At 43.7% G+C, this 21,909-nt stretch overlaps 1 protein-coding gene across 1 annotated transcript in view; it reads right to left on the bottom strand.

Annotated features, from left to right (window-relative positions):
• Positions 1–21,909, bottom strand: part of PIGK (phosphatidylinositol glycan anchor biosynthesis class K) — a 232,176-nt gene that overhangs the window by 121,823 nt on the left and 88,444 nt on the right. The window contains exon 9 of the mRNA XM_089692185.1: positions 15,676–15,848. Within this exon, the coding sequence (XP_089548311.1) occupies positions 15,676–15,848 (173 nt within the window). The remainder of the gene's footprint in view (positions 1–15,675; positions 15,849–21,909) is intronic.

Raw genomic sequence — 21,909 nt, forward strand, 5'->3', positions numbered from 1 at the left:
ACAACCTCAAACAGTCACACTCCAAACTCCACTATGGTGAAGACCAAAGAGCTGTCGAAGGACACCAGAAACAAAATTGTAGACCTGCACCAGGCTGGGAAGACTGAATCTGCAATAGGCAAGCAGCTTGTTGTGAACAAATCAACTGTGGGAGCAATAATTAGAAAATGGAAGACATACAAGACTACTGATAATCTCCCTCGATCTGGGGCTCCACGCAAGATCTCACCAGCGACAGCCCCAAAACATCACTCTAGAGGAGATCTGCATGGAGGAATGGGCCAACATACCAGCAACAGTGTGTGCCAACCTTGTGAAGACTTACAGGAAACGTTTGACCTCTGTCATTGCCAACAAAGGATATATAGCAAAGTATTGAGATGAACTTTTGATATTGACCAAATACTTATTTTCCACCATAATTTGCAAATAAATTCTTTCCAAATCAGCCAATGTGATTGTCTGGATTTTTTTTCTCATTTTGTCTCTCATAGTTGAGGTCTACCTATGATGCCAATTACAGGCCTCTCTCATCTTTTTAAGTGGGAGAACTTGCACAATTGGTGGCTGACTAAATACTTTTTTGCCCCACTGTACTTGCCGATGTGTTATGTCACTTGGCCGTATAGATCTCTCGGAAATTTTGATGGCAAGTTCTCACACAGTGAGTTGGGTCCCTTTCACATGGCTGGTTTGTTGTAGCTGCTGGACTACTGCGGCAGGAATCTGTGGATTCTTGCTGTCGAAATGACTGGGTTATGCAATCAGCAGCGGCCAACTAATGGTGGGTTGACAACTGCCGCTGCTGATCGCGTGTTTCTTGCCACAGGAATCTGGTGGCCGCAACACTGGAAAGAGGCCTTACTATACCAGTCCTGGGTCTCGTCTGCGGACTTCCCTACCACTACTGTATCTTCTGATGAGTGGGGATCAGAGGGAGGATTGAGAGCTGCAGAGGACCCATGAAACTGACACCCTGAAAATGTTAGTTTCCCTTTGGACTTTGGCAGATTTCTCAGACTCACAGCAGCATTCACCTAACCCTACCAATGGCCACAGAGGATATAAATTCACTTTGTGTGCACCAAATGCTTTTACAAACCCAGATATTATCCTGCAAAAGTAGTGGTGACATTATCACTTTACTGTACTTAGCCTGGGCAGAAAAGAGAGCTGTGGGAGGAACCCAGAAGGTCCACTTATTAAAGACTGCAGGAAACTATAGAAGGGGCGGAGACAAGACCAGTCACCCTACACAAGGAGAGACAGCAACAGCGACAGGTCTTTATTACAGGAAACCATGCACAAAGGTAAATATCTGGATTACTGCACTTGTCTGAACAAGGTATGAAAATACTAAACATTCGCCATAAACAAGCACATGGTCAACTGCAAACAGCACATTGAAAAGGAACATCACCCCAGAGGAAGTTATATTCCCACAGCTGCAGTCCCTCATCACCTACTTAGTCAGCTGGAGCTCTCATGCCATTTCTCTAACTGACCATGGAAAGCATATAACCTCCTCCACGTAGCAGTGTTGGGCCTGAGTAGCCGATCTCCAGGCCCAAATGCTTTCCCATGGTGTGGCAGCCAAAACACCCACTCATGTAAGCTCCAATACCTTCTAACACTGGAGCGTATTCAGGGAGGCCTCCTGGAGCGGAGGCAGGGTGAGGGAATGCAGATGGAATACCTTGCTGGGAGGAAATGGGCTATCAGGGTGCACTCTCACTGTTCCCAAAATAGGCAGGTGACTGTATCATTTTAAAAGAGGAAAAGTAAACCTACGTACTCACCTCTATGCTGCAGCATCAAGAGTGAAGCTGCTGCTGTCCCGTATAAGTTCTAAAACTGAGAACTGAGTGATCACATGACTGCGGATTGCTCAGTTCTCAGAGCTGAGAATATTGACTATCAGTCGTTGCCCTCTGCTCTGCTCCTCCAACACTTACTAGAGTGCCGAGCTAAGGAGGGAGACAGCACAGCTGGCTCTGGCTCTCAGTCACAGTGAGAGGTGGAGTCAGCTGTCAATCAGGCAGCGGGGGTGGATCTCAACAATATTGTCAGGATCCTACAAGAGCCTGGAGTTGCTCTGGCTCATCAGCTGATCGCGAGCAATAGCTCTTGACCCACAAGAGAAGTATGGCCAAATAAGCTTTGGTCATACTTCTCTTAAGTAAGATTACTGCTCTCATCCACCACACGGCCCTACCATATTACAAAGCCAACAGGTCTGCACATTTACATTAGCAAGCTCACTGCACTGTGAATGAACATTATCACTGGTCATCTATGGCCTCCCTTTCTGTTTGTCCTCCCACCTCTTCCAGTCCAGAGTGCCTAAGGCCAGCCACACATGGATTGAATTTCGTACTGTGTTCTACCGACCAGGAAGGCTCCCCACGACATGCCCCCCCCCCCCCACCGGCAGAACACAATAACAAGTTGTTGGTGCCCCTGTGACTGAAGTTGGCAATACAGTACAGTATCAAGGTTATGAAGGCATATACTGTTCCTGGGAAGATGTCGTCTGATAAGCATAAGTGCTATTGCCATGGTCAACTGACCGAAGGAGACAAAAGGACATTGCGCAAGATTGTGATCCGAAATAAGAAAATGACTGCTGCAAAAGTGACTGCAGAGACTGAGATTGAGCTCTGCGGTCACTTCAGCAGCAGTTGTTACCTCATTCCGGGTCCCAATCCTGCGCAATGTCTTTGTCTGTTTCGGCCAGTTGCCCATGTCAACTGCACTCATGCTTATCAGACGACATCTTCCCAGGAACAGTATATGCCGTCATAACCTTGATACTGTACATCATGACACGGCAAATAAATTTGCAACTTCAGTCACAGAGGCACCAGCTAAGCGGCACCAACAATCTGCCCTCTATGAAGCTCAGTGAGCTCTGACATGACTCCCTATTACTAGCAGCACACACAGTGAATGACGAAAGTGAGGTTTCCCACCTGTTAGCTAGGTGTCTCATCACACAGCGGAAGCAAAAGAATGTTACATCACTTTCACTTTCAACATGAAACATGTTCTCACTTTCACGCCTTTTAAATCATGTAGTGTTTCCATTTTTTTATCCAACCCCTGCATCTTCTAGCTGTGGCACATAGGCAGTTGAAAGTGTGGGTATACAAAGAAAGCACTTCAACTAGATTGCAAGAGTCCGACATTTTGCTGAAAAAGAAAGACTGGGCATGTAATAACATTTCTTAATAAAATGACACTTCCCAGTTTGTTCTATTATTTACAGCTTATCAATGTTACATAACAGGTCCTCTTTAAAAAGCATTCTTTTGCCACTCTTCAACCACACCGACCCCACTTTGAGCATGTGCCAGCTTTTATACTGCCAGAGAAATGTGACACCTATCCTGTGCAATAATAAGATATTTCTAAAACTAAACTTTCAATGGCGCCATTAGTCAAGAAGTCAGAGGCAGTGAAATCTGAAGCGTTTTGTGGCGTTACAAACGACCGGAGGAAAAAGGAAAGGACATTTATGGTGCTAAAATATTCCACAACCATATAAAACATTAAAAAAGAAAATCACACAAGGAGAGGCTCCAGTCATGGAAGGCTAATTTATCAGCATGTTAAAAGGACATGAAGAATTTGGCTCAAGGTCTGAAGCTGGAGATCGGCTGATTTAAATCCAATATGCAGGACCGTTATAAAACAAACCTGTGCCTGTTTATATCTGCCAAAACTGGTATGAGCAGTGCTTTACTAAGGAATAAACAGCCCACTGAGGTCCACAGTAACCCATAAACCTCAGCCCAAGAGCAGTCATTAAAGCTGAACTCCAGGGAAACTGGGCCCCTCGGTCTGAAGGTTGGTCAGTGAGTTATTTGCATGGAGTGTGCAAGTTCTCCCTGTGCTTGCGTTGGCTTTCTTCAGGTACTCGGGTTTCCTTCCATTCCCGCAAAGACATGCTGGTAGGTTGCCTGTCCCTAGTATGTGTGTGTATGTACCTGAGAAAGGGACCTTAGATTGTAAGTGCCTTCAGAACAGGGACTGAGGAGAATAAATAGTATGTAAACTGCTATGTGAACTGAGGGCGCTATGGAATTATCTATAATAAATACATTTTTCATTTTAATTTTGAGATTTACACCCCACCCCTTGACATATCGCACAGCCCTGTCTGGCAGGGTAGAAGACTTGCTTTAAATTAAAGTGATATTATTATTTTTTACATATAAACCTGTCATACTTACCTGCTCTCTGCAGTGGTTTTGATTGAAGCAGCCCCGATGCTCCTCTTCTCGGGTCCCGAGGCATTCCAGGCTACTCCTGTTCTCTGACTGCCCCATAGTAAGCTGCTTAGTATGGGAGGCAATCGAGCATGCTGAATTCCATGCTTCGCCCCGCCCCTGCTTCCTCCTCACTGGCTGTGATTAACAGCAGTGGGAGCCAATAGCTTCCGCTGCGGTCTCTTAACCAATGAGGCGGCAGAGACCAGGGACAGCAGCAGCTCTCGTGCACATCGCTGGATTGCAGTTGGCCTCAGATAACAGTTGGGAGGGGCTGTGGAGGTAGCTGCATACTGAAGGTTTTTTACCTTCATGCATTGAATGCATGAAGGTAAAAAGCTGTCAACCTTTAGAACCACTTAAAAGTGTAAAAAAATTAAAAGCGGAAAAAAAGAATGACATTTTATTCTTAAAAATGTTCCTTCACCCCCCCCCCCCCCTCCCCTTTCCTCTTTCCTATTCTGATCTGTATTTTTCTTTTTAAGTCTGCTCCAATCCAGTTGTGTGATCCTGCAGCTCCAACTCCATTGTCAGTGTGCAGTGGCTGCAGGGGATAGGATGGAGAGCTGACAACGGCTGGGTCACCTATGGGTGACATCACATTCCCAGCTGTTAAGAGTTCCCTGACATGGATCATGTGATTAGAACGGAGAGAAAGACGTGAGTATATGGATCTTTTTTATGCAGGGTGGATAGGAGGTGGGGGGGGGGAGAAGGTAACATTTTTAAGAATTGTTAGGCTTTAATTCCGCTTTAAAATAGAACTAAACTTGCTTTAACAAAAAAATTACCAAGATTTTTCAACAAAAGAGGCATGCTAAGACACATGCAGTGTGCAGTCTGGCTCTATTCTAAGCAAAAATAGAGCCAGGCGACTGGAACAATGTAACTGGGGCTGCATTATCAGTGGCCAAGGGAACCACTGCAAGGACCCAGAGAAACTAGCAGCAGGGATGGCGACAGCAGAGGATGCAATGGTGGCAGGATCCTGGGCCTGTCATCCCTAGACAACTGTATAAAAGGAGGCAGGCATGGGACAATCTGCAAGAATTCTCTGTATAATTGCAGATTATGGCAAAATTCACTCCCAAACATTTTTGCTTTTAATAACTTACTTACAGTGGATATAAAAAGTCTACACACCCTTGTTAAAATGTCAGGTTTCTGTGATGCAAAAATAAATGACAAAGATAAATCATTTCAAAGCTTTTTCCACCTTTAATGTGACCTATAAACTGTACAACGCAATTGAAAAACAAACTGAAATCTTTTAGGGGGGGGAAGTAAACATAAAAAAACTAAAATAATGTGGTTGCATAAGTGTGCACACCCTCTTATAACTGGGGATGTAGCTGTTTTCAGAATTAAGCAATCACCTTCAAAATCATGTCAGTATACACCTGCCATCATTTAAAGTGCCTTTGACTAACCCCTAATAAAATTCAGCTGTTCTAGTAGGTCTTTCCTGACACTTTCTTAGTCGCATCCTACAGCAAATGCCATGGTCTGCAGAGAGCTTCCAAAGCATCAGAGGAATCTCACTGTTAAAAGGTATCAGTCAGGCGAAGGGTACAAAAGAATTTCCACAGCATTAGATATACCATGGAACACAGTGAAGACAGTCATCATCAAGTGGAGAATATCTGGCACAACAGTGCATTACCAAGAACTGGACGCCCCTCCAAAAGTGATGAAAAGACGAGAAGAAAACTGGTCTGGGAGGCTGCCAAGAGGTCTACAGCAACGAAGGAGCTGCATGAATATCTGGCAAATACTGGATGTGTGGTACATGTGACAACAATCTCCCGTATTCTTCATATGTCTGGGCTATGGGGTAGACTGGCAAGACGGAAGTCTTTTCTTATGAAGACAAACATGAAAGCCTGGATACATTTTGCAAAAATGCATCTGAAGTCTCCCAAAAGCATATTGGAAAATGTGTTATGGTCGGATGAAACCAAGGTTGAACTTTTTTGCCCATAATTCCAAAAGATATGTTTGGCGCAAAAACAACACTGCACATCGCCAAAAGAACAACATACCCATAGTGAAGCATGGTGGTGGCAGCATCATGCTTTGGGGCTGTTTTTCTTCAGCTGAAACTGGGGCCTTAGTCAAGGTAGAGGGAATGATGAACAGTTCCAAATACCAGTCAATATTGGCACAAAACCTTCAGGCTTCTGCTAGAAAGCTGAACATGAAGAGGAACTTCAACTTTCAGCATGACAACGACCCAAATCATACATCCAAACCAACAAAGGAATGGCTTCACCAGAAGAAGATTAAAGTTTTGGAATGGCCCAGCCACAGCCCAGACCTGAATCCGATGGAAAATCTGTGGGGTGATCTGAAGAGGGCTGTGCACAGGAGATGGCCTCGCAATCTGACAGATTTGGAATGTTTTTGCAAGGAAGAGTGGGCAAATATTGCCAAGTCAGGATGTGCCATGCTGATAGACTCATCCCCAAAAAGACTGAGTGCTGGAATCATATCAAAAGGGGCTTCAACAAAAGTATTAGTTTAAGGGTGTGCACACTTATGCAATCATATTATTTTAGCTTTTTATTTTTTACGTCCCTCCACCTAAAAGATTTCAGTTTGTTGCTGAACCGAGTTGTACAGTTTATAGGTCACATTAAAAAAGGTGGAAAAAGTTCTGAAATGATTTATCTTTGTCTCATTTTTTTACATCACAGAAAGCTGACATTTTAACAGGGGTGTGTAGACTTTTTATAGCCACTGTACATATTTTGTTCCTCCCCCAGCCTGCGACTGGAAGGTGAAAAGAGAAGCAGCAGACTGGCAGACTGATGACCTCACTTCTCTGTTGCTCTCTCCTGGTATCAATACTATTACTACCAACCAGGGGTGGACTGACCATTTGGAAACTCGGGCACTGTCCGAGGGCCCGGGGTCAGTAGGGGGCCCCATGAGATGCCCCTGGTACCTTTTTCATAGGCTTTTTTGAGTTTGGGCAAGGACACAGGGGCCCCATGATCCTCTATTGCCCAGGGGCCCCATGAGTTGTCAGTCCGCCCCTGCTACCAACACATGAGCATTGCAGAAAAAAGAAAACAGGCACTTTGTGCTGCTTCTCTCAGTCTGAGCCTACAAAGATCTGCAAGAGGCTGATGTCAATCCAGAGACGTGTTTACCGCGAAGCTAACAAGGCGTTTGCCTTGGGCACCATTTTTCAGGGAGGCAGTGCCGCCCCCCAGAAGAGGGTACACAAGTGGCAGGTGACAGAGGATGGGGACCAGGTGAGGCACTACAGAAGTTCCACCACATGGGATCTGAGAGAGGCTGCGGGAGGGTATAGGTAGAGGCCGACCCCTATTCCTGGAGATGTCTGGATAACTGGCTGAGCTCAATGCACAAGGATGACACCAGGACTTCCTGACCATGGCTTTGGGGGATGGGTGTGTGTGTGTGTGTGTTTTTTTAGTGCTGCCTAGGGAAACACAGAACCAAAATGTACCACTGTGCCAAATCATATTCAGGTTACCTTCACTGCTGGCATTAAAAAAAAAAACATTTTATGATGTATCAGTAAACACAGAGCTACAATAATTATGGTCTTATTTTTGGTGGAGTTCAGCTTTAAACACGCTGTGGCTTCCACCAGATTTGTTCAGGCTCAGAAAGTGAAGGGCAGGAACTGGCTTTCTTCTGTAGCTACTGCTTCACCAAGATTTCATTTCATGTGCTACAGTATTACTGCCAATTAATATGGAGGGCAGTGGTCACATGATCTCCTGCAATCATGTGACCTCTCCCACTGTTTACATACATTTGCTCATCTCTGTGTTCCCAAGACAAAAAGAAAAAAACTTTAATTAGCTTCATCTCTTCAGGACACCAGATTTACACCAGAGTTTGCTCTCGTACGTCAAATTTAAAAAGAGACCCTTTCACCAAGCCATTCATTTCAACAAGCAGCTTCACAACAGATTGTACTCAAAAAACAAACAAACAAAAAAAAACATACATTACATATGTGCAAGTTTTAGCCCTTTAAATATCCTACATAAAAATACCCATCACTTGTGTCGTTAGTCCTTCCGATGTCTTTTTCTAAACTACTCCAAACCTCCCACTCTCAGATCCCTGAAACATAAAGGCTGATCATTCTGCAGTCTAAGATAAGAGCTAGAAGGGCTCTTTGAGATTACCTAGGAGGTACGCAGAAGACAACTCAGAAATTCTGACAAAACAGGTTTTTTTTTCCTTTTATCAATCAAATCTTAAAAATGCTTCCAATGTTATATTAAAGAGACAAAATAGGAGGAGTTCAATGTTCAGGTTTAGATACGCTTTAAAATGTGTACATTTGTTATACGAAGGCTCCCCCTGGTGGATATATGAATATCTTACAGGTGTATACACTATTTTCAGAGCAGCCAAAGCATAGTAACTGAATACCTTACTTATATTGGAATATTTAAAGGGTTAGCTCACCTTTATCAAAAAACTAACATATGGAAATAAATATTGCATATATAATTCAATTATGTTTGAATTATACATGCAATATTTATTTCCATATATTAGTAATAATTATTAAAGTGCTATTGTGCAATTTGTGCCATAAGTGAAGATAGAAAGTTTATCATTATTATATATACTCCAAAAAGAGTATGGACCAATGAACAGGAATTTCAGCAAGAATTGACCATTAACCACTTCCTGTCCGGACACTTTTACCCCCTTTCTGTCCAGGGCAATTTTCAGCTTTCAGCGCTATCACACTTTGAATGACAATTGCGCGGGCATGCAATACTGTACCCATATGAATTTCTTACCATTTTTTTGAGACAGATAAAGCTTTATTTTGGTGGTATTTATTCACCGCTGGGATTTTTATTTTTTTTACTATGTAAATGAAAGTCCAAAAATTTTGAAAAAAAAGTTTTTTTTATAAAATTTTGCAAATAAATAATAATTCATCATAAATCTTGGCCAAAATTTATTCCGTTATTTTTTTAGTAAAAAAAAAAATCCAAATTAGTTTATAACCAAAAATTATAATTTTTAAACATTTTTTTTTACATTTTTTTTGTTATATTATTTATTTATTTTTACATACTGTCACTCTAGCAGTACAGTGTCACCATGGTGACACTGTACTACTTGTGGGGGGTGATGAAGATTTTTTTTTTTTTTTTTTTTTTTTTACATTGATTGCTTTTACACCCATATAGGATGTAAAAGCAATCATTTCTCTTACTCTCTGTCTGCATTCTTGCAGTCATTGAGAAGTACTGAGTGAGCTGTGATTGGTCACAGCTTTGTCACATGGTACAAGGCTGTTGTGAATAGCCTTGTACCATGTGACCTCTGTGATCATTCACAGATTTCACGTGTAGTAAGCAATGATGTCAGAAGTGACATCTTGCTTACTACTTTGCATGTGATCACTGATTGGCCAATCAGTGATCACATGATCGGGACCTCGTACAGAGGTCCTGTCCGACGATCGGTGTTTCACTGTGTCCGAAGGACACAGCGGGCACCGGATCGCGGTGCTGCGCGCTCCCAGCTGCGCGCACAGCTAGAAAAGGCGGGTGCCGTTTATGAACGGCAACCCGCCCCTGGACTGCCACCACCCTGCCGTTTATAAACAGAAGGCGGATGGCAAGTGGTTAAAACGATAGGAGCCATATCTGAGTGAGCTGTGGATGAAAGTTTGCATTGTACAAGAAAGGAAAAGGTAAGCTGTGTTAATGGGAACGCTTAAACATTATGTGTGGGTTTCTCAAATTTGACTGCAAATGTGAAATGTATGAAAAGTGCCTGTATACATCAGAGTTCTGGTGAGTGCGCACCCATAAGAAGTGGTGGATATTCTTAAAAGGCACGTGCACCATTCCACTTTGGCACAGGATTTATCGTTTTAATGGACAATTCTTGCTGAAATCCCGTTCATTTGTTCATACACTTTTTGGAGTATATAGAATAATGATGGACTTTCTATCTTCACTTATGGCACAAATTTCACAATAGCACTTTAATAAATGAATTATACATGCAGTATTTATTTCCATACATTGATTGACATCATACGGAGATTATTGTTTTTTATTAATTACATATCGCACAGTTTTTGCACGTATAGCACTTTTTATTTATTGTGTACGTCTATACATATATATTTTTATATACATACATATATATATATATATATATATATATATATATATATATATAAATAAGTTGAGAAAGCGCTGCACTCTTCTATTGTATGATTACGCTACCAGGGATTGTTACCCACACCTTTTTAGTGCTAGTGACTATCTGGTATAACTGCTACTCTTTAAATACCCTTTGTGTATGCGCTCGCTTATACTTTCTTGAAATATTTATCAAAAAACTGCCCATGCAGGTAAGGGGTGTCTTTAAATGAAAACAAACTGTGCAGTTCTGACCAGGAGCGGACTGACAACTCATGGGGCCCCCGGGCAATAGGGAATCATGGGGCCCCTGTGTCCTTGCCCAAACTCAAAAAAGCCTATGAAAAAGGTACCAGGGGCATCTCATGGGGCCCCCTACTGACCCCGGGCCCTCGGGCAGTACCCAAGTTTCCAAATGGTCAGTCCGCCCCTGGTTCTGACTAAAGTTGAAAAGCTGCACAGTTTGTTTTTATCTACAGAATCCCTTGTCTGCATAGGCAGTATTTTGGTAAAGGAGAACTAAGCCTTTAAATGGAGTTATTACAATAACAAAAACAAAACCAGTGAAATCTTCCAGAAAAAATGTACCTAACAAATGTGCAATGCTTTCAATGGACCTACTTGCTGCATATTTATTTTCTTGACCTCTTCATAAGGAGTTTGAAAATTCCCCCCCCCACATACAGTAAGCAGACTAATTCATATGTGTCATACACCATGCCTGCGGGCTGAATCTGGCCCGCCAGGCCATTTCATTTGGCCTTCGTACCTCTCCTGCAACTGCAGCACCCCCCTCGTCTTTACCCCCACCTTGTCTAAGTAGTTGGTAACAGAGAGAATCACAAAACTTCTACAGATTTTGCACCTCTCTGTGCAGCCGTTGCACCCCCTCTTCTCTGCCTCTCTGGTCTCAGCATTCAGCAGCTGACTCCAGTCCTCCTTTAGTCCTCCTCCAGACCCTGCAACTTCTGTTTCTTAGCTCCACCCACAGCTTCTTCCCAGCAGCACAAGGTAAGGGGGGTGCACTGTGATGAAGAGGGTGGGGGACGCGACATCTGATGTAAGGGGGAGGTGCTCTGGACATCTGCTTATTATTATGAGAATACAATTCCATGCAAGTTGAAAAGGAGGGTCGCACACCACTGCAATCATTCACAAGAAACTTTATTGGAGACCATGGCAGAACCATGTACTGTCTGAGCAGTCCCCAATTACTAGTTATTACAAAGGGAGTTCAAGTCAAACCAAGACTTTTACTTTTACAGGTATACAAAGGGATGCTAGTGTGGCGGTACTACACCCAGTAGTAAGTGGCAAGTGTGTCCTATTACTGGTAGGCAGTGCAAATGTCGCTGGCCAGTCCAGATACCATTTATCAAACTGGCAGACAACAGTGTTAGTGCGTGCATGGAACAGTGTGTGGTGATAAAGTTTTTTGTGAATGAAGGTGTAAAACTTGCGGATATCTACAGAAGACATCAAGCACAGTACGGTGATGAGACGCTCAGCTGCAGTAAGACATGTGAAGGGTGTAAATGTTTCAAAGATGGCCATACCTATGTCAGTGACGATCCCTGTTGTGGGGGTTCCCAGCCCACAGCAGTCATTCCTGTGAACATTCAGCGCTGAATACCTGATCCTGGATAATCAACGCATAACCTTCTATGAAACTGCACAAGAGATGAATCTTTCCATGGGAACGGTGAACACAATGATGACAAAATGAAGCCGGCTGTCGTAGGATAGTTCAGGCGTACCGACAAATCTTTCTTTGCTGAAACTTTCCACGCATTAGTTAAACGCTGGATAAGTGTATAAATGTAGCAGGGGAGTATGTTGAAAAATAAATGCAGTTTCCACCCCTTGACATTTGTTCTTTTATTATACTTGAGGTGATTGTAGCCGTATTAGTGCATTTGGAACAGAAACAATTGAGTACTGTCTGTGTCTTTATCTCTAGCCTCTTTTTTTTTTTTCCATCTCTTCTAACATTCTGCTAAAACTTTGTGATTTGTTTAGTACTGCTTGGACCTTGAAGAAGGGGACATTCCCCGAAAGCTAGTCCTCAAAATTGTATGTTAGTGCAAATAAAAAAAGTATCGAGGACAGTACTCAATTGTTTCTTTATTATATAAACTCAAGAGTCCCAGTTTGACTTGAACGCCCCTCATACTAAAACCAGTAATAATAAAATGAACAGGCAATGATTTAATATGATAAAGAGTAGATACATTTATATAGTCATACAGATAAAATTGGCCCTTTGAGGGCAACTATAATGCTGATGTGGCCTGGACTGAAATTGATTGACACCCCTGGAATAATTAGTATCCTTCTTGCTGAGAGAAGATAATTATGGGTCTTGGTGGAGGTAGATGGCGGTGTAAAGGGAAGGTGAGCTGAGCAGGCTTTGTGACCAGTAGGAGGGGTAGTAAAGGGGTGGATTGGTTGGGAGCTGCTATATGCTGGGATGGGGGTGACAGGAGGAGGCTGAGGTGGGTGTTGAGACACTTTGACTGGGAGAGGGGGGAATTAGGTGGGTAGGAGTGACATGTGTGCACTGTGCTGCTGAAGTGAACGACAGGCAGTCTAAGGCTACGTTCACACTAGCCTTGTGTGCAGGCGGCAGAGAGGCGTTTGGGAAGCGTTTTTACCGCTTCCCAAACACCTCTGCCAATTCTGCACATTACATCACATGGTGCTGTTCTAACGGGAGCGTTTGTGTCGCGTCGCGGCAAAACGGACGCCTCTGGTCGAGTCAGGAGGCATTGAAGCCTCCTATTCTCATCTATGGTGCCGCTCTGCAAACGGCCGGTGTTTGCGGTGCGGTTGCGATGCGATTGCGGGGCATTTGCGGAGCGGTAACACCGCTCAAACTGCATTGTAGGCGTTTGTGGGGCGTTATTAACACTCGGCAAATGCCTAGCAAACGCCGCTGAACCGCGCATGCGGCGTTTGCGGAGCGTTTGCCGAGCGTTAAAAAACGCTCCGCAAACGCCGGACCAACGCTTGCCAAACGCTATAAGGGCGTTTGGAAAGCGTTGCTAAAACAGCCAAGTGTGAACGAGCCCTAAGTGTTTAAGTGCTGAAGCAGTGATACTGTGCTACTTTCTGCAAGCTGCCTAGATGGAAAGAAGCCAACAAAATTGCAGAGCTGTCAGCATATCTCTGTTCAGTAGCAGTCTACTGGCTCCAGCAGCTAAACAGCACCGGGCGCATGGAACTTCTATCCTGCACTTCCGCAGCACAGTGTAAGGAAGGGTATCACAACAGGTGGCATGGTGCCAGGCTATGAGCAATGCCACGTCAGGGTGAGGAGAGAGACTGGAACCTAAGCTGCTGCCTGTGTGCTATAGATATGCTGCAACAAAGGTCCTGGCTCTGAGCAGAGGAAGGTGAACCCAGGACCAGTGCACACTGCTGTCTCTGCATCTGCTAACCCATTTGATGTCTAGAGCGGACCGGGATCTAGCACAGCAGCAGGCCACGGAGAGGGAGGCATGGTGTTCAGCATAGATAGTCTGAGAAGCGACGACCAGACTTGATTGAGTCATGTGTCTTTCTGCTGTGCTGCCCGGGATCTGTTTTGCCACTAGGGGACCATTGCTTTGTTCCTTTCATTTTGCCACTGGGGGAATGAGAAGAAGGCACTTATAACACCGTGTTCCCCAAGTGGCATAATGGACGTGGTACTTAGTATTTATGTAATTATTACATTTTCTATTAGCTCAGTCAGTCAATCAGCTCATGAAGTTATACTAGACCTTGTAAGTATGATTATTCTTTTGAAGGGAACATGGTTCTATAGACCAGCCTTTTCAACCAGAATGCCCAGGCAGCATGAGATTTCTTCAGGGGTACATTGGCAAAATGCCTAAAAGTTGCGCAGAAAGTTTATATGAGCCAGCAGGTGGATCAAGTCTGCCTTTTAGGTACACAAAGCCAGAGATTTTCACTGTGCACCATAATGACCTTCCAGCCACCAGTGTCCTAACAACCAATGGCTTCAGGAGAATGTTGGGTGCCAGCACAGTGTCCTTGTTTATCCCTCTCCTTCTCTGTCAGCACTGGGGTCACATTAGCTGAGTGAGGGAGAAGAGAAACAATGGAATAATAGGCAATACCAGTGTGCAAAGGTGTATTTGTTTTGGAAGAATAAATCACCTCTAACATTGGGTGGATGTTGGTGCGATATGTCAAATTTTTAGTTTTGTTTTTTACGTTTTATAATGTATTCTGCAGAATTCTAAAGGGCCTTGAGTAAAAATAGGTTGGGAAAGATGGCTATAGACTACAATACAGGGTCCACTGTTTGAGAATACTGTAGTGCCAAAGCATTACCCACATTGTACACTAGGAGGTGCCCTAAGCTAAGTAACAGAGTTTGCTGCATTGCCTTTTATTCCAACAATTAGTCCTACATGCTTCTGTCACTGAAACAATATCAATGACCACCTAGGGGCAGGGCTGGATTTACTTCTCAGGAGCCTATAGGCAGACCATTCTCAAGCATTCCTCCCCCTCCTTTCCATTCACAAGAAAGTCATTGGCACTTGCGCTTTTGAAGTTTCATCTACAACCTGCTGGCAGTTCTACATCAGCTGCTGGAACTTGGGTTGATGTGATTCCCTTATGTGTGTGTGGAACTACAAGTCCCAGCATCACAGGAAAGACATGAACATCCATCTGCCTCAGAGCTTTATCTGTAACCTGCTGGGACTTGCAGTTCTATGTCTTCTGGTGGGGTTCAGTGTGATGCAATTCACCATGTTTGGGACTACAAGTCCCAGCATTGCAAAATAAAAAAATATATATTCCTTGGAGCTTTGAGATATAATCTTCTGGGACTCAGTTTGATATACAGCTCCCCATGTATGTGTGGGAATACAAGTCCTATCATCACATGGTGGGGAGGGAGGAAAGAAAGGGAGAAAGGAAGGAGGGAATGCATGGAGGAGCCCACACATCCCCTGCACAGAAGCTGCATGGACTGGATTGTGGGGAAGCACAAGGGAGGCATTGGAGCAGAGGATGGGGGGGGGGGGGGGAAGGGCTGGGCTGCTGGACATTGGGCACTGTGGAAGGGGGGGGGGCAACTACTCCACATTTCCCCCCATATTTATTTATTTTTATATATATATATATATATATATATATATATATATATATATATATATATATATATAAATAAATAAAATCTAATATACTGTCACCACGCTCTATCATGAAAATACCTTTTCTCAGTTGTCTCCGGGTGGGTTTTCAGTTTCACACCACCCTCAGTGATTTCCACTTTCCGGACACTGCCGAAGAAGTCAGTGATGAGAACAGATTGCGGGTCCCTCTGAAAGAGGTCAGTGCGATGGCCCGGGGTGGACACACACAGGCTCTTAGGGCACACCTGGAACTGAAAACAGAAATATACATTTTTAACTCCACCCTAGGACATGATTCTGCTCTTAATTCCCCCAATGGTAGCACGGGCAAAGTGTGAGAAATTAAATGCTGAGCTTTACAAAATTAGGTCAGTCCAGGTTTTCCCAGCTCCATGAGAGTTGAGAAAACCCAGTTTAAGAGACTAGTAACCTCACAGAAAAACAACAGTCACTAAGGTAATATTTATTTCCCCTCTCCAAGCTAAGAAAGTACCGTATTTGCCGGCGTATAAGACGACTGGGCGTATAAGACGACCCCCCTACTTTTCCTGCTAAAATGTAGTGTTTGGGCTATACTCGCCGTATAAGACTACCCCTCTTCCAATGCACACCAGTGGGGAGGAATAGTGCCCCATCATTGATGTCAGTGGGAGGAATAGCGCCCCATCATTGGTATCAGTGGAAGGAATAGTGTCCCATCATTGGTGTCAGTGGGAGGAATAGTGGCCCATCATTGGTATCAGTGGGAGGAATAGTGCCCCATCATTGGTATCAGTGGGAGGAATAGTGCCCCATCATTGGTGTCAGTGGGAGGAATAGTGCCCCATCATTGGTATTAGTGGCAGGAAAAGTGCCCCATCATTGGTATCAGTGGGAGGAATAGTGCCCCATCATTGGTATCAGTGGGAGGAATAGTGCCCCATCATTGGTATCAGTGGGGGGAATAGTGCCCCATCATTGGTATCAGTGGGGGGAATAGGTGCCCCATCATTGGTATCAGTGGCAGGAATGGTGCCCCATCATTGGTGTCAGTGGGAGGAATGGTGCCCCATCGTTGATGTCAGTGGGAGGAATGGTGTCCCATCGTTGGTGTCAGTGAGGGGTGGAATAGTGCCCCATCGTTGGTGTCAGTGGGGGGTGGAATAGTGCCCCATCGTTGGTGTCAGTGGGGGGGGGAATAGTGCCCCATCGTTGGTGTCAGTGGGGGGGGGAATAGTGCCCCATCGTTGGTGTCAGTGGGGGGGAGGAATAGTGCCCCATCGTTCGTGTCAGTGGGGGGGAGGAATAGTGCCCCATCGTTCATGTCAGTGGGAGGAATAGTGCCCCATCATTGGTGTCAGTGGGAGGAATAGTGCCCCATCATTGGTATCAGTGGGAGGAATAGTGCCCCATCATTGGTATCAGTGACACCAATGATGGGGCACTATTCCTCCCACTGAGACTTGCTGACCCTGTTCTCGTATGGTGCTGCTGCAGCCAGCATATGTGGTTGCAGCAGCACCTCTACACAGAACACTTACCTGCTGCTCCGGCACTCAATTTTCGTAGGGCCGCTCGGCTCCGCCCCCTCGCCGGTGATTGGCCGCCTGTGTGCCTTTCCTGAGCTACAGTTCTGGCGGCCAATCACCGGTGAGGAGGCAGAGCCGAGCAGCCGCACGAACATCCAGTGGCCGAACTGAAGGAGACGCCGCGCTTCCTGGACCGGATCGTCGTGGGACTGGATCCAGGTAAGAGACATCAGCCCCTGCAAACCCCTGTACTTAATGCCGCAGCCCCCCTAACATGTGTACCGGCGTATAAGACGACCCCCGACTTTTGAGAAGATTTTCAAGGGTCAAAAAGTCGTCTTATACGCCGGCAAATACGGTAAAAAATAAAATAAAAAATATAAAAATAATAAATTCACTGCTGCTACTTAAAGTGGAGCTCCACCCAAAAGGGGAAGTCCGCTTTAAGGACTGGTCCCCCTATATGTCGTCATCTGAATGAAAAAAGACGCTGTGGTAGGAGCCCCTGAAGACCCCACTGCTGAAACATAAAAAAGCCAGATTAAAGTTTGCCAAAACTTACCTGAGTACGCCAAAATCTTTTTGGGAGAATGTGCTGTGGACAGACTAAACAAAATTACAGCTTTTTGGTAAAGCTCATCATTCTACTGTTTTCAGAAGCAATGAGGCCTTTAAAAAATACAGATACTAGTCAAACATGGTGGAGGTACACTGATGTTTTGGGGTTGCTTTGCTGCTTCAGGCACTGGATGTCTTGACCGTGTGCATGGCATTATGAAATCTGAAGACTACCAAAGAATTCTGGGGTGCAATGTAGGGCCCAGTGTCAGACAGGTGGGTCTTTGTTACAGGTCCTGGGTCTTAGAGCAGGACAATGACCCAAAGCACATGTCATAAAGCACCCAGAAATTATTTCAGACAAAGCGTTGGAGAGTACTGAACTGACCAGAAATGAGTCCAGATCTCAATCCCATAGAGCACCTGTGGAGAGATCTCAAAATAGCAGTTGGGAAAAGAAACCCTTCCAATTTCAGAGGCCTGGAGCAGTTGGCGAAATAAGAGCGGTCTAAAATTCCAGTAGAGAGGCATAAGAAACTCATTGATGGTTACAGTAAGCGATTGATTTCAGTTACTTTTTCCAAGGGGTGTGCTACCAAATATTAAATTGAGGGTGCTAATAACTGTGTCCAGTCCATTTTTGGAATTTTGCGTGGAATGTGTCAGATTTGGCTTTTTGTTTCTCCACTTTTTTGTGACATACCAATACAAACCAAAAAACATAAACATGAGCATGCTGAAACATTTAAAGCAGAACTAAACATTCTTAATAAACATTCATATATTTCAATCCTTATGCTGCTAGCATTAGTAAATAGAAAAGGTATATTTACTTGTTTTAATTCTTTTTTTTAACATTTTTTCAGTTTCTGGTTTTTCGGCCTAAGCCAAAATAATGTCATACACCCCAGGAGTCTTCAAGTGCGTTTTGTTTTCCTTTCATCCGGAGAAGGGGCTTTCTCAGCTAAACACGCCTTCCTGCCTACATGCATCAGCTAAGTGCAGATGGATTCCAGGAAGTAAATGCTACATGAAAAATCTGCCCTTACTAAAGATGGCCACGGCTAGATATGCTTGGGGGGTGTTTTTCAAAGTGATTTAGGTGGACTCTATTCAACTTATTATATAACTTCTGAAGACAATTGATCAAGAGCTTGTTTGGAGATTTCAGGGCAAAATAAGGTGTTTTTTATGCAAATCAAGATTTTTCAGTATTTTATTTTATAAATAATTGAGAAAAATTATTCAGAATTTTTTATTATTTCCACATCTGATGCTTGTTAGAGTGACAGGAAGTACAGAACCATTTACTGAATTTGAAGCACAATAAAAAAATTTAAAAATATTAAAAAATTAAAAGCCATTAAAAAATAAACTGCTCTAAAAATATAAAAGTACTTTTGCTGCTGACATATTCTTTGTTGGCTGGTGGGAATGAAAAGGTGGGAGTATTCTTTGAAGATTACAAAGTGATTTGTTTAGTTTAAAACCTTTTTATTTTATGTAAAAGGGCCCTGCAGGGTTCATACTTAGTGCTGGGGGTCTCTTTAGGAAAGCAGCTTGGTTCCCAGCAATGTTCAAAGACTGTCAACTAAAAGCAGTTTAGCAATTCTCTCTTATGTGTTGGTACAGAGGCCGCTCCATCGCTTTCATCTCTAAACATATGCCTCAGCTGTCACATTCAGTGTCTGTTTAAACAAAAAAAAATGAAAGATCCACCAGACACGTGTATACAGATTTCCAATACTCTGACCATTAATAGCTACCCTCTAAAGGTCATTTAAAGCTGAACTCCGAGCAAAGTTATACTAACGCTCAGTGTTAAAGCGCACCTGCCAACAGCCACATAAATGTGTAGAGCCAGCGGGAACACGTTAACATGGAGGGACCCCTGAAATAACTTTCTGGTCTCAGGGAACCCCTGCTAATAATTACTAAATCAACAGCTTACTAATACATTAGTGTGCTGTTCAGTTGGAAGAATGATCCTTACATTGGTGGCCACTGAAAAGAATGCTCTTTTCATTGCTGGTCAGTGGGAAAAATGCCCCTTACATTGGTGGTCAGTGGGAAGAATGTTCCTTACATTGGTGGTCAGTGGGAAGAATGTTCCTTACATTGGTGGTCAGTGGGAAGAATGCCCCTTACATTGGTGGTCAATGGAAAGAATGCCCCTTACATTGATGGTCAGCTAGGAAGAATGTTCCTTACATTGGTGCTCAGTGCGAAGGATACCTCTTACATTGATGGCCAGTAGGAAGAATGTTCCTTACATTGGTGCTCAGTGGGAAGAATGCCCTTATATTGGTGGTCAGTAGGAAGAGCGTCCCTTACATTGGTGGTCAGTGGGAAGAATGCCCTTATATTGGTGGTCAGTAGGAAGAGCGTTCCTTACATTGGTGGTCAGTGGGAAGAATGCCCTTATATTGGTGGTCAGTAGGAAGAGCGTTCCTTACATTGGTGGTCAGTGGGAAGAATGTCCTTATATTGGTGGTCAGTGGGAAGAATGTTCCTTACATTGGTGGTCAGTGGGAAGAATGCCCTTATATTGGTGGTTAGTAGGAAGAGCGTTCCTTACATTGGTGGTCAGTAGGAAGAATGCCCTTATATTGGTGGTCAGTAGGAAGAGGGTTCCTTACATTGGTGGTCAGTGGGAAGAATGCCCTTATATTGGTGGTCAGTAGGAAGAGCGTTCCTTACATTGGTGGTCAGTGGGAAGAATGCCCTTATATTGGTGGTCAGTAGGAAGAGCGTTCCTTACATTGGTGGTCAGTGGGAAGAATGCCCTTATATTGGTGGTCAGTGGGAAGAATGTTCCTTACATTGGTGGTCAGTGGGAAAAATTCCACCCTGGTTGAAAATGGCTAGGGGTTGTTGGATAAGGCAATTAAGTTATCCCTTGCTCCCCCAGCAGCCAGCACCTTCTACTACTGTTCAATGTTCCCGTGGTATGTTCATGGGCCCAGGACATCCTCACGTACAAAGTCAGAGCCGACACTGCATTAGCCTGCATGGTAAAAGGCTGATTTTTACCCTGCAGGCTAGCTGAATGCAGCATGAGAGCTACCACCAGTTGGATAGAGAAGAGAGACGGCTTCACAAGATCAGTTGTGAAGCAAGGAGAAACCTAAAGGAGTCATAAATAAGTATACCACGATAATCCAATCCCCCCTTAAACAAAATGAGCATTTAACTAAGTGTGGGGGGATACCCACTGCAAGGGTAATGCTTTCTGTAGTCTGGACTTCAGCTTTAAGATTAAAAAAAAAGGAATTAGAAATTATTTTTATGGATTTATTAAAGTGACCTTGCCATTAGAAAAGTATGGCATCTGCTATTGCTGGCCTCTAACTTGAAAACATTAGTTCCCTGGCTGTCAAGCTAATACATTGACTTAAAAGCTTTCCAGGTCCCTGACAATTCTGACACTATTTTATAGCACGCTAGTTCCAGATACATGATTGAAAACCAGGCAACAAGCATTTTTATAGAGGACCAGCAATGAGAGCTCCCATACTTTTCGCACTTTAAGAACATCTTCTCAACTATGCATTTTGCCACAATACACATAAATAATAAGTGCATTGTGATGCCGTATATTTTCAGTTGCACTTCAACATGTAAGGACAACGTTGCACTGCAATGCACTGGAATACACCGTAACGTGCTACTGTGCACTGTGGTGCGCCATGTTGGTTAAAAACGTGCAGATACAGTCATGGCTAAATATATTGGCACCCCTGCATTTCTGTCAGATAATGCATTACTTCACCCAGAAAATTGCTGCAATTACAAATGTTTAGGCAATCTCATGTTTATTTCTTTTGTTTGTATTGGTATGACACAAAAAAGTGAAGAAACAAAAAGCCAAATCTGACACATTCCACACAAAACCCCAAAAATGGACTGAACAAAATTATAGGCACCTTCTCAAAATTGTAAGAAATAATTGCATTCCAACTTTGTCTTGCTCCTGTCATTTGTAATTAAACTCACCTGTATCAGTTAACAGATGCTGACAATATAGAAATGACACCGGCAACCAGTTAAAATGGTGAAAAATTGACTCTACCTTTCTGTTGTGTGTCTCTGTATGCCACATGGAGCATGGAGAAGAGAAAGAATAGCAAAGAATTGTCTGAAGGTTTGAGAACAAAAATTGTGGAAAAGCATGGACAATCTCAAGGTTTCAAGTCCATTTCCAAAGATCTTAATGCTCTTGTGTCCACTGTGCGTAGCATTGTCA

This window comes from Staurois parvus, unplaced genomic scaffold, assembly GCF_062004578.1.
Source record: "Staurois parvus isolate SC_StPar_1 unplaced genomic scaffold, SC_StPar_1.0 ptg000578l, whole genome shotgun sequence".
Lineage (NCBI taxonomy): Eukaryota > Metazoa > Chordata > Amphibia > Anura > Ranidae > Staurois > Staurois parvus.